Source organism: Centruroides vittatus, unplaced genomic scaffold (assembly GCF_030686945.1).
Source record: "Centruroides vittatus isolate TY-2023 unplaced genomic scaffold, ASM3068694v2 contig_10, whole genome shotgun sequence".
Classification (NCBI taxonomy): domain Eukaryota; kingdom Metazoa; phylum Arthropoda; class Arachnida; order Scorpiones; family Buthidae; genus Centruroides; species Centruroides vittatus.
The window spans coordinates 1481873-1494626 of record NW_027120658.1 but is presented as its reverse complement, the minus strand read 5'-3'; the positions used below and the strand labels follow the sequence as shown (position 1 = coordinate 1494626).

Below are 12754 nucleotides of genomic sequence, written 5' to 3'. Positions count from 1 at the left end.
TAATTTTTTATTGGCAAAATTCAGTTTGAATGAATAAAATTTAAAATATTTAATTAAAATATTTAATTTTTTACTTAGTATAGAATTGCAGGAGTAACCGACAAATAAAGAATGTTTTTACAATAAAATTTTCCAATAAAATTTCATAAATATAAATGCTAGAAAAACAATAGCTGTATTATAAATAAAATATTTTTTAAAATTACTAAAAATTAGAATTTTAAAATATAAATAATATTAAGATTCTTTTATTTAAGTTTTAAAAAAAAGACTATTTTATCCTATTTTAAATTGAAAAAATAAAATAGAATGTGAAGTTATTTAAATAATAGAAATAAAAGACAAAGAAACCGAACTAGATAAATATTTATTCGGAAAGTTATTTGCCTTATTTTAAATGACACCCGACAAAAGAGAAAAACACAATACAGTATTGTTTCTTAAACTGTATCTTTACAATTAATTGCTTTTCTTAAAATATTCCTTAAGAGATTAGTCTGTTTTGAAGGTAATTCCAAAGGTCAGAGTAAAAGTGTTAAGAAATATGTAGAAAAATCCTCTTCCATTTAAAAGCAACTTTTTATTTTTAGTGGATTGGTTCGTATTTTTTTGTTTTTTTTTTCTTGAGGGTTTTATGCAGAGGACGAATCCTCTTCATGGAATGGCTGAGTCCTATTTAGTTAGGTTACTTTTGATGCTCCCTTATGAAAGCCGGGTTGGATCTCTACAAACTGGACGGATAAATTGATGGTGTGAGGATGATGGTGACAGGTCTATACGGTTCTAAATCAGTCCAATCCACCTAAAATTAAATCGTAAATAAGTAAATTGAATTTTGAATATATTTTTAATTAAGAATCAATTTTCTAGAAATGATTAATTCAATAATTTGCTGAATTAAACAAATATTAATGCTTAATGTTATAAAATAAATAAATTTTATTAAATTACTTATCTTATATATTTATTGTATTATTTGTATCAATATAAATGCAAATAATAAATTTTGTAATATAAATCGAAACAACAATAAGTAACTAAAAAATATTTATTGATAAGATTTTTGAAGAAATATTTAAGCTAAATAAAATAAGCAATTGTCATATAACATTGAAAATTAAGAATAAAATAAATATTTATGAAAAATAAATATTAAATCCGTTGATTTCGATTTATATTAGATTGGAGCGCATTAAGATTTCCGTATTCAGAAAACCAAACAAACGATAAGACGATCATTTGATTTAAATGGAATTTTATTGAAGATCAAATTTAAAATTATTTACTGCATGAATCGAATGGAAATCCATGGAAATTTGCCAACTGAATTTTCCAAAAATAAAAATATCCAATATCAGATATTAAAGTGTAAATAACTTATTTACATTTTCCAACTGCTTTCTGTATTTATTACTATCTTAAAATATGTTTTAATATAATATAATTATTATTATACCAATAACAAAATAATGATTATTGCAAAAAATTCATTATTACTAAGTCTATTTTCGAACCAATATCCGATAATAATGTAAAATAATAAGTTTATGTATCCAAAATTTAATCATTAATTAAACCAGTCTATATACTGTATATAATATTAATTAGAAAATATAAATAGAATAGTTATTGTAATGCTTAGAATAATTGCTTACATAAATTGGGACAATGGAAAAGATAAAGAATTATTTACAGATATCAAAATAAGTAATGAAATTGTTTTAGAGGACATAAAAATGATTTTTTTCGAAGAGACCTATCGATTAGATTTGCCAGTATCTATGTCAAATATCATGCCAAATGGAAATAATCGACATTTGGCTCACAGCCAGTAAGAGTTAAATTTAATACTTTCTCGTTCTTCATGACTCTGTGATTAATTAATCCATTATTCTCGTATTCAAACACAATCCTTCAATTAGAAAATCGTTGGAGATTGTATAAACTTTATCGAAATTATTACGTAAATTAAAAAGCTTTTAATGTTTTACAGGAAAATACAATCCTTCGAGATCAGAAAACATTTTACTAAAATTAGTTCAACAAATAAATGTGCAGATGTGTGTTGTATCAATCAACTTTACAGTCGTAAAGATAAAATAGAAAATTCTTATACCATTGCCTTTTTTACATATAAAATATTGAATTTTTTCAAATTTATATACTTTTAATTTTAAATTAAAATATTTTAATGTTTTGAAAGTGCAGGAAATTCGAACTTACAAAACATTTTACTAAAATTAATTCAACAAATACATATGCAAATGTGTCTTTCCTCAACCAATTTCTAATGTAAAATATCAAGAGCAAACTTAACATTAACATTTAATTTTTTTTTTATAAGAAATGTTGGCTCTTTTTAAATTTAAAAAAATTAATAACGTTTTATTAAAAATAACTTGCATTTGTAAAATAATAACAACCGTCCATAAACTATATCTTTTTTTTTTTCTTTCTTTCTTTAAATATGAACTTATTTAAAGAAGCACTTAAAAATATCCTTAAAAAATATTAAATTTCATTTCAAAAATATTTTTTGTTAACTCATTAAGTAAACAATATTTTCTAATTAAATAATCTTCCAGTAAAAATGTCAATCATTTTTAATTAAATAAGTTTAAAATAATAATAAAATTACACAATTATAACGACAAGAGCAATGTTTTAAAATAGTTAATTCTCGATCACTTGACTCTGTTGATTCAATTAAATTAAAATTTTTAAATAATTAATTGAAAAAATAAAATAAATTTAAAAAAAAAGATCAAATGCACTCATCTAAAATTAAAATTTCAAATTTAATTCAGACATTATTAATTTTTATTTCATTATAGAAAATAAATAAAATTAAATTCAAAATATTAAGTTTAAATTTGATTTCTAAAAAATTCTATTTAATTAATGGTCTTATTAAATTTTTAAATTACTTTCCATTTAACATAAGAATCCTGATAGACCATAATCATTTAACGAATATATCTCTAGTTTATTAATTATATTAAATTAAGTTTTAAAAATGATATATATAATTGAATTAGTATATAACATTGATATGAAATTTTATACTTTAACTTATTATTAATGATGATAAACTTTTGTATTAAACGTATTTAAAAGAAATTGATTTTTAATATACTTAAACGTTTATGACATTAAAACAGAAATATTGATCTTTAATTAAATTCTGTTAAATCTTATTTTCTTAAATGATATTTTATGATTGTATTAGGTAAACGGTTTATTAAATTAAATATACTTCAAAGTAGTGATTAAAAGATGAGAAAAAATTCTGTGTTTAACGTTTTTTTTATCTTTAAATAAAATCCTAACTTTCCTCTTAAACAGATTGACAAATGAGTGCATAAAATAACATAAAAACTGATAGATTAACTTCTTTTACATTATTTTACCCCAAATGTATGATTGCTAATGAGCTATTAAATTTTAATATTTTAATAAACGATCATTATGTAATTATTAAACAAATTTTGGAAGATTTGCTATGGAATTTAAATAAAACTGTTAAACTGAAATTTTAGGAGCATATACTACTGATATTTAATTAAAAATTAATGTTGAAAAGTCATCAACATGGATAGAATCTTATTATTATATGCTTGTTAAAATTCCAGTTAATACAAACTTATAGAATAATTTAAGTTTTGAACAATAAATAAATGCTTTAATTTAATTCTGCTCATAATTATCTAATATATTGCAAAATAATATTGTAAAACTTATTTAGACATAATATAATATTTTAAAATGACATTGGCATCTTACATTGAAAGAGGAATTGACGAAGGATAAGTGGGTTGACTCGGAATTAGAGCGATTGCCAAAGATGAAAATGTTTTTACACGTGGGTTATTTTTCCATATGTGTAAACATCTTCCTCTTTGCCAATTTAAAAATGGAATTCTGTGTCAGACATATTCGTGACGAATTCAGTATGAAATTATTTAAATTAATCAGTGCTTACCTTTATTTCTGTATTATTTAGCGTAACTAATTTCGATATGTCTTGCTAAGAAATGTTGATCATATATATATATATAACTTTAAAGTGACAGTTTTAATGCATTTTTTTACCTTATAAATAGTTCAAGAAATGATATTTTGAGTGCATATCACAAGGATATAAATTCATGTTAATTCTCTCTACGAACATGCATAAAATTTCCTCCATTGAATTTCTATATATTCCGATTAAATCGTGTATTATAAAACTCGATATTAATATAATCGTTATCTTCAAACGAATAAACTTTAAATTACATTTTAAATTATTCCAATAACTATTTTCAGTTTAAAGATTTCTCTCGAAACATTAAAAAAACATTTTCTTAGGAAATGTTTTTGAAATAATAATCTTTATCTCAGTTCTTTCTTATAAATTTAATAATCGTGTTGCATTCAATCACTTAAGAAAATATATTTTAAAAAAATCGATCGGAGTAAACTTGTAAGATTATTTTTTTGTCTTTTAAATCGAAAATATGTTTTGTAATGTTATTAAACTTTTATATTTTTTTCGGGATTTATTGATTTTTGTAAAAGTTTGATATTAAAATATTTATTTTTGATCGGATTATGTAAAATTAAGTCGTAGAAACTAGCTTAAGAATATATTGGAATTTTCTATATTTTCGTGCATATAATATTTATATATATGCGTATGTGTGTGAATTTATATTTACAGGAATAAATTCCTACAGTAGAGCATTAATAAGAATGAAAACATAATCGAAAAATATAGATTTATATAATTTGTAATTCGTTAAGGCACTGAAAAATATCAATTTATTATTGATTTCAGTCGTGTAAATTATAAAAGAAGATGAAAAACATGGATTAAGAGTTCAGTTACTTTAAGATATTTGAAAGATCTTGTAAATTAATTAATTAAATTTCCTAATTTAATTTTTAATTATTTAATCTTATTAAATAATAATTGATGTTGTTTAGCATTATTGATTTTTCTGATATTTTTGTTCTTCCATTAATTTATTTTTATGTTTAGTTCAGAATAAAATAAATATATAAATAGCAAATGAATTTGTATTTATTTATAGCCGATTATTGATCAATTTTTAATGTTTTTAAATTTAATATAAATGTTCAGTCAGGTGTAAGTGAATATTTACCTAAGAACCTATAATTAGGAGCAAATAATCGGCTTATTATTAGGTAAAACATTTACAAAATATAATTAGTGTAATGATATCTTATAATGATTATAATCCTAATGAAAGAAAATTATTTATTTATAAAGCAATATATGTTTATATATTAAGCAATTTTATCTTATGCTAGAATTTGTTCATTTATAAAAGGAAAAGTAATAGAAACGAAATCTGAAAAATTGATAGATGATTAGATGATAAAATTAAGAAATTAATGGATTAAAAGCTAAATTATAAAATTTAAATAAGAATTCATATAAATGAACTATTCCTCTAGAGATTGCCTCTAAGTAAAAGTACACTCATACATATGCAAGAGATAAACAGAAAATTATTTAAAGGTTAATTTATTAATTTAAAAAAGAGTATTATAAGCACATATGTAATACTAATGAGCGTATACTTCCACTACTAAAATAGTTTAATTCATTAATTGATAAGTCTAAAACTGAAATTTATAAAAATTATTGACTTTCAAAACTTTTTTAATCAGCTGTTTAAAATCCAAATATTCATTGTAAGGGTATAATATTAGTAGGGGCAGATTTAGATTAGGCTGTAATATACAAAATACCTTCATTTTCTCCACTAAATACTAATAATTGAAAGCGTGAAGCCTCAAGCTTGTTTAGCTTGTGTGTAAATTCGAATTGATATCATTAGGTTTTGAAAAAGGAGGTTTATTGCACGAGTTGGCATATTTACATTTAAATAATTTCGAAATGTATAATAGATTTCGAAAATATTAAATAAAACTAATCAAGTAATTTTGTTAGTTTTTTTAAATGATCTGCAATTGGTTTATAAATTACTTGACATTAGCTTACGGTTAATGAACTTTTTATTCTTCCTCTTCTTCTTCATCTTCTTCCTCCTCCTCCTCCTCTTCTTCTTCTTCCTCAGGCTCAGGTGGAGGTGGTGCAGCTTTTGGTGGTGGAGGAGTTGGTTCTTTGTGAAATATAGGTGGTTCCTCGAATTCTTCTTCATCTTCATCGTAAACACGAGCTTCCAGAATTTCTTTCACTTTGGGTGCAGTTGGATCCCATTTGGGTAATTTTGAAGGGCCGCGATCTTTCCATTGGGTGTTACGTTCTTGCCAAACTTGTTCTAATTGACTTTGATAATTTTTGCCCCAGCCCTTTAAGTTGCAAAGAACAAAATACATATTATTATTATAAAATTTAATTATTTTATTCATTTTTATTTTTATTTTAAAAAATATTAAAATATTAAATTACATTTGCAAAGTTGCGTGAATTTATCAAAAATCAAAAGATAAATTTTAAAATATAAATTAATAAACAATAAAAAATAATTTTAAAATACAAATTTAAGTAAAACAAAATCAGTAAAATGAAGGTCCATTATAAAAATGTTCAGTACACAAAATAAAAAGACGTATATTATTTAAAACTATTTTTCATAATATTTTAACTGCGTAATTATATTTTACTTAAATATTTACAAACTTAAAATTATAATAAAAAACGGAAGCATATAGGAAATTTATAATAGGACATGGGGAACTCTTCAGATCAACAAACCACGGGGCATGCTTACGACAAAGATCAAAATTAACATTCCAAATTATTTTTTTCTTTGAAATTCATTGGTGCAAAATTTATAAAAAATACAAAGATTCTTCATTCATGGGGAAAAGACAATGTAACAAAAACATTCAACGGGAAATATAAAAAATATAAAATATTGTGTCATAAAAAGGAACATGACAAATATATAAAAACTCTGGTATAAACAGGGCAAAATCATTACAACAATAGGAATGTATTCAAAATTTGAAAATTTCAAAACTTCAAACCTGATGGAAAGAGGATGAAAGAAACGTTATCTTACAAAAATTTCGATTCAAATTATTTTATGTTATTATTTAGTAAATTTTGTCTTATTTTCTATTTATTTCTACAGGATCTGTAACTTCTGTCTTTAAATTTAAGGTGCTAAAACTCTTAATATTTTAAGAGATTTTCATTTTCTGTTTTTTAAAGTAATTTATAAGATAACGTCTAAATTTCAAGATGCAAATTTTAGGGGGTTGGATCCTCAGGATTTGTCTAGGATTGGATCCTGGATACGAAGGATTAAATTCCTCGGGCATATGGGGGCAATTTTTTTTCTTACGTACTCCATCGAAAAGTATCTTCTTATCTTCGTATGATCGGCTATCAAGACGTCTTTCATACTTGCATGACACCTGAAGTTTAGGCTAACGAAGAAGAAAATTGATAATTAAAACCGTGAAACAGATATACTTTTACTTACTCCTTCAAAAAGACCCTTCTTATCGCCATAAGTTCGCCTATCCAGGCGTCTTTCATACTTGCTGGCAACCTGGAGTTTAGGCTGTAGGATTGGGGTGAATAGGAAAAATTACAGGAAAAAAATAGGGTTTAAAATCATCTCACAAAAAAATTATAAAAACTAAACGGAAAATCGACTGTAGCTTAAAAACTATGAAATTTTAAAATTTGGTTGTATAATTATTTTCAATTAGACAAAAGAATAAAGTAAATTTTATTCATTTTCATGAAAATTGTATTTTATAAAATTTAAGGCACTTTTTAAATTAAAGTTTCGAATTATTGAAAATTAATATAAATAACAAAATGATTTTTCTTTTTATTCTTTTGTTTAATGTTAAAAAATTTTTCTATTAAAAAATTTAGAAAAAAATTTACATTTTATATATAAAAATAGTAGTTAAGGACATCGAAGGATAGAATATGGGATAAATATATGGATATTTATCCAGGCAACCATCTTAAAATAAATTTTACAAATATTTATATTACTTTAAATTAAATTAATTTAAAAGCATTTATTTTAAAAAAGAAATAGATTTTAAAGTTTAAGAAAATTACGAGATAGAGATTAAATTTTTAATTTATTATCTTTTTATAATAATCGAAACTTTACCGGATATTTTCCTGAGAAAGCCCTGCAAATATAATAAATATGCATAAGTATTTTTTATATTAATATTTTAAAATTAAATATAATCGAATATATATTTACTCTGGGTCAAGACCCTTCTTCAAAGCCTTGTTTCTGTTAATTTGCTTTTGTCTTTCCGCCAGTTCTTTCAACTAAAATATTATTCAGGATTTAGCTTCTATATTCAAACCGTCTTAAGTGCCTAAACACTTAAAATAATACGAAAACTTTTCATTTACGTACATCGTAATCCTGGCGCTTCATACGCTCTTCCAAATCGTATTTTTCACTCTCCAACTTGATGATGCACTCCCACAGTTCTTCGGCCTTAACTTTCAGTTTATCCATTGGCAGTCCTTCAATTGCCAAGGGTTTTACTCGGAAGCCCAAAGCGATTTTCTTGTCTTCTTCCAATTGTTCTTTTGTCTTGCGCAATTCGCCAGGACCGAACCCCATCTAAATTGAAATTCAAAAGAAACGTTGAGAATCATAGGTAATTACCAGTTAATAATTAAATTAGAAATTAAATCAAATTTAAAAATAAACCAAATTAAAATTACATCTTTCTTCTGGATGACGAAGTTTGGACCAGCTTTTTCTTTTTTGAGAGCATCCTGCATCGCCTGCCTCTTCCGCTCAGCTTCCTCTAGACGTTTTCTTTTCGCCTCCGCTTCTTTTGCTTTCTTTTCTTCCTATAATTTATATTAAAATTATTAAATTATTATTTTTCTACTAAGAAATGTTTTCGTACGCATCTTTATGTGATTAAATAGGATGATATTAATACAGCTTATATAAACTGCTTATATAATGCAATTTCTGAATTTAATTTAAATCTACTTTATACGATTTAAATTTAATAATAGTGCAAAATTAGTTTTTATATTGCTACTTATATTTGCGTATTACATAAATCAGCGTAAAATATAATTTGATCAACTAGTTATGAAACTGCCGTCTGTCAACAAACTATACTGTCATCGGCTATTGTATAACGTGAAAATTACTGGTCTTCACAGTTCTTTTAAACACTTAAAATCCACACAAACTATTGAATTGTTTAGAAGTCGAGTTTTTTTAGAATTTTGAATGATTAAAACTGTTCGTTTGACTATGAAATTCGACTGTAACATAAAATTTGACATCATAAAACTTACGAAAGAAACAAGTTTTTAAATAAAAACGAGCAATTATTTATTGTGACATGGTGACAATGCCAGGCTGTAGTTTTTAATCTTTTAATTTATTTAATTTAAAAATGAGCTCTCCACCTTGAATTAGTAGTGACTTTCTCCTGTATATCATACTTTTTCATTAACAATGAAGTCATGCCGATCATCTAACTAACTCCTCTCAGGAGGGAATGTTTAATTGAAATAAAATGAATTCCGGTGCAAAGTAGAAGTTCGTATATAATTGGGCCGTCCTGTCCCTAAGCTATCCGGTCTCGACTTTCATGTATCTAACTATAAGGAAGGACAGACAGGCAACAGTGAGAATTTATAGGTCTACAGTTTTTTCAAAGTACAGCCCAATTAATCATTTTTATAATAGTTTTGTAAAATTTAAAAGTTATAAAAGGGATACAAAGTACAAACTGTTAGATTATTTCATCGTGAAATAGATAAATTCGTGATCAAATGATTATTTTTTCTGTAACGATCTGAGTCATTAATTCTTCAACTAAAAAAAATTATTTTTAGATCATTTCCGTAAACGATAGTTTGTTAAAATAAAATCAGGTATTAAAATTTTGATTTTATTTATTTTGATAAATGTAAGGAACAGCCTCTGTTTTTTTTCTTTTTAAATTTAGAAATTTTAAATTAGTAACTATTGCCAAACTTGTAAAACTAATTCATATAAAAACATAAAATTAATATAAATTTACATCGCCACAGATTATCCCTTACATCTTTGTAAACTGGTGAAGACTTACTGTGTCACCTATTATTATTATTTACAATAATAATAAGAATATAATAATGTCCATGAATGGGACTGTACACGTGTATGTGTGCATAAAATAATACTAAATATTAACTAGCTCCAATATATAAATATATTTTTATATATTAATATAATATGTACTTTGAATTAGTAATAAGATCTTTCAAAATTTTAAATTTTAGAAATCCGTAATGTTTCTTTGTAGAATTTAATTTTAAAAATATTAATATTCGGTAATTTAACCGATAATTTCAATCCACTCAATTATTGAACTTAGTTGAATTATTGAATCTTATGTTAGAATTATAATTGGTAATCTGTTCTGGATTGTTGTGAAGTATTACGATGATTCTGTCACTAATTAATATTACGTCCATTGACTGATCGAATTTTGATTTTTAATCAGGAATTGGCTTATCAATTCATAAAGAATAATTCGAAACATAATACTCACTAGCTCTCTCTGCCTTTGCTCTTCTTGTTTTCGTTTGTTTTCCATCATTCGTTTTTCCTGCTCTGCTCGGAAAGCTCTTCTCTTAACCTTTACAAAAATAAAAGGAAATGCGTAAGAATTTAACTATACGATTTTCATCACTTACTTATAATTCAAACACAATATAGAAAAAATAATACCTGTCGTTCTTTCAGTTTTCGTAATTCTTCTTCTTCCTTAGCACGTTGTTTCTTACGTTGTTCCATGTATTCCTGCCACATGGCTTCCTCTTCCTCCTTCTTCTTCCTCATCTTCTCCTACAATATTTAATGTAACGTTTGAATTTTCGATATACTACGAAAATTTATTATTTAATAACTTCTCGTAGAAATTTTAAGTATAACAAACCTCCATGGCTAACTCTGCTTCCGTCATGGCTGGTGGTGCTGCTTCTCTGTTAAAAGTACAATGACAATTTAAATTTAAGATAAGATCCTGATCTTATAATTAAATTAAAAAAAAGTTTAACTTTTAAAAAATAAATTGTTAATAAGTTATTTTACTTAATCTAACCTAACATCTTATTGTTAGGAAATTTAAAAATTTTCTATTTTAATTACTGTATATAAGCAATTAAAACTTTCAGATTTTCAAAATAAGTTTTGTATAGATAATTCACTATTTTTAGAAGAAATATCAATTCTAATTTATTAACTATTTCTCACATAAAACTTTACACGGTTGTTTTACAGTAAAAATTACTCTAATTTTTATTTAGTATAATTAACAAGACTATTTCTCTATAGCACAAATTCTATTTTAAATACAAAACTTTCCAGATAGTAATAATAGAATAAATTCTTATCTCAAGTACTCATGCATCTAAAAATATATACGTATCTATATTGCACCATCTAAATCTATCCTTTCTATTAATCCTAAAGTAATATCTATTTTTACATAACCTAACGTTACTTTCTAATAAAAATATATTTAGAATATCACTTGACATTTAAAAGAAATATATAAATTCTAATATCTAAATTATTTAAAATACAAATACTACAAAACATATAAAAGCAATTTAAATCATATAAAACAGACAAAATAAAGGACAAATATTCCATGCGTGTTAAATGCTGAAATTACTAAGTTTCATGCTGTAATTTAAGGAAAAAATTTAGTTTAAATATATTTAAATACAATTTGGATAGATTTTCTTACGAATGAGTTGCATTATTCAGATTGGAATAATCAATAAATTATTAATTATAAATATGATCATCCTAAGGAATCTGTTATGGATTTTAGTATAGGTCTATAATATTTATTAAAATAATTTTTTCTATAATTTTAAATGCATCATTATTATATATATATCTGTATATGTATATATAAATAATTAAAATTTGGTAAAAATATACAGGTATAGGGTGTTAATGAAATAATCAATAAATTAATTATAAATTGATTATCTTAAAGGATCTGGTATGGATTTTTCTTAGTACAGGTCTATAATATTTTTTTATAATTTTAAATGTTTATTAATTACATATTTTTTTATATATAACATTTAAAATATGAATTAAGTGGATGAAAACATATGGGAATAGGGAGCTAATTATTTTAAATATGATTATAAGTGAAAATTTATAATCATAAAAATTAGTATTGTAGTTATAAAAATTATAAAAAAAAAAATAACAGGGATTTCAAAACAACCCTTTACATAAACAAATAAATAATTCATAAATTCATCAATGCAACAAAACCAAAGTTATTTTGAATATGAAAAATTTAGAAAGGCTTGCAAATTAGATAAAATTAAAATGAATAAATTGATTTTTTTCTGGTCAAAATTTTCTTTTTTAAAAAATTTCATGCAATCTCAAAAGCAAATTTTATAATTTTAATCCACAAGAAGCACGCTTTTGAGACAAAGGGGCTCAAAACATATCGCATATAACAAACTTACGTTCGCTTCCCTGAATCAGACCTACAGAAAAAAATTAAATAAACCAATGGTTTTACTTATATCGACTAAAATAAAATACTATTTACACAATTATAAATTTATAAGTAACTTATTTAGATTTAGAAAGTGTTTTTACGTATTTTTTTCTAGTGTTAATAAGCTTCTTTCTGTATTTTATGTATGATAAGCTATGTAAATTGAAATATACTTACTTCTTCCTGTAGAAAAAAATAAATAAAAAATTTTTAATTAAAAGTT

General features: G+C 23.9%; 1 protein-coding gene across 2 annotated transcripts; it reads right to left on the bottom strand.

The window, feature by feature from the left end:
* Window positions 1-348: 348 nt before the first annotated feature.
* On the bottom strand, window positions 349-12726 carry LOC136972742 (troponin T-like). 2 transcript variants are annotated; one of them, XM_067267463.1, is made up of 12 exons: window positions 12709-12726; window positions 12497-12517; window positions 10930-10975; window positions 10722-10838; window positions 10543-10629; window positions 8699-8830; window positions 8382-8594; window positions 8220-8290; window positions 8121-8142; window positions 7467-7547; window positions 6014-6324; window positions 349-802 (listed from the first exon to the last, which is right to left on the bottom strand). In XM_067267463.1, exons 3-11 carry the CDS (start codon window positions 10954-10956, stop codon window positions 6028-6030), a joined length of 1047 nt encoding a protein of 348 aa, XP_067123564.1. In that variant the 5' UTR covers window positions 10957-10975; window positions 12497-12517; window positions 12709-12726; the 3' UTR covers window positions 349-802; window positions 6014-6027. The 2 variants fall into 2 exon arrangements, with proteins under 2 accessions (XP_067123564.1, XP_067123500.1); XM_067267399.1 differs by lacking the exon at window positions 7467-7547 and adding an exon at window positions 7330-7410 and having other exon boundaries at window positions 12709-12712.
* Between the last annotated feature and the right edge of the window lie 28 nt (window positions 12727-12754).

What these genes read in the sequence shown, in the direction of transcription:
- LOC136972742 (XM_067267463.1), bottom strand. Translation starts at nt 10,956, where the DNA reads ATGACGGAAGCAGAGTTAGCCATGGAG. An exon ending in AGCAAAGGCAGAGAGAGCTA is followed by an intron (nt 8,831 to 10,542) that starts GTGAGTATTATG and finishes TATAAATTATAG; the next exon opens with GAAGAAAAGAAAGCAAAAGA. An exon ending in TGAAGCGCCAGGATTACGAT is followed by an intron (nt 8,291 to 8,381) that starts GTACGTAAATGA and finishes ATAATATTTTAG; the next exon opens with TTGAAAGAACTGGCGGAAAG.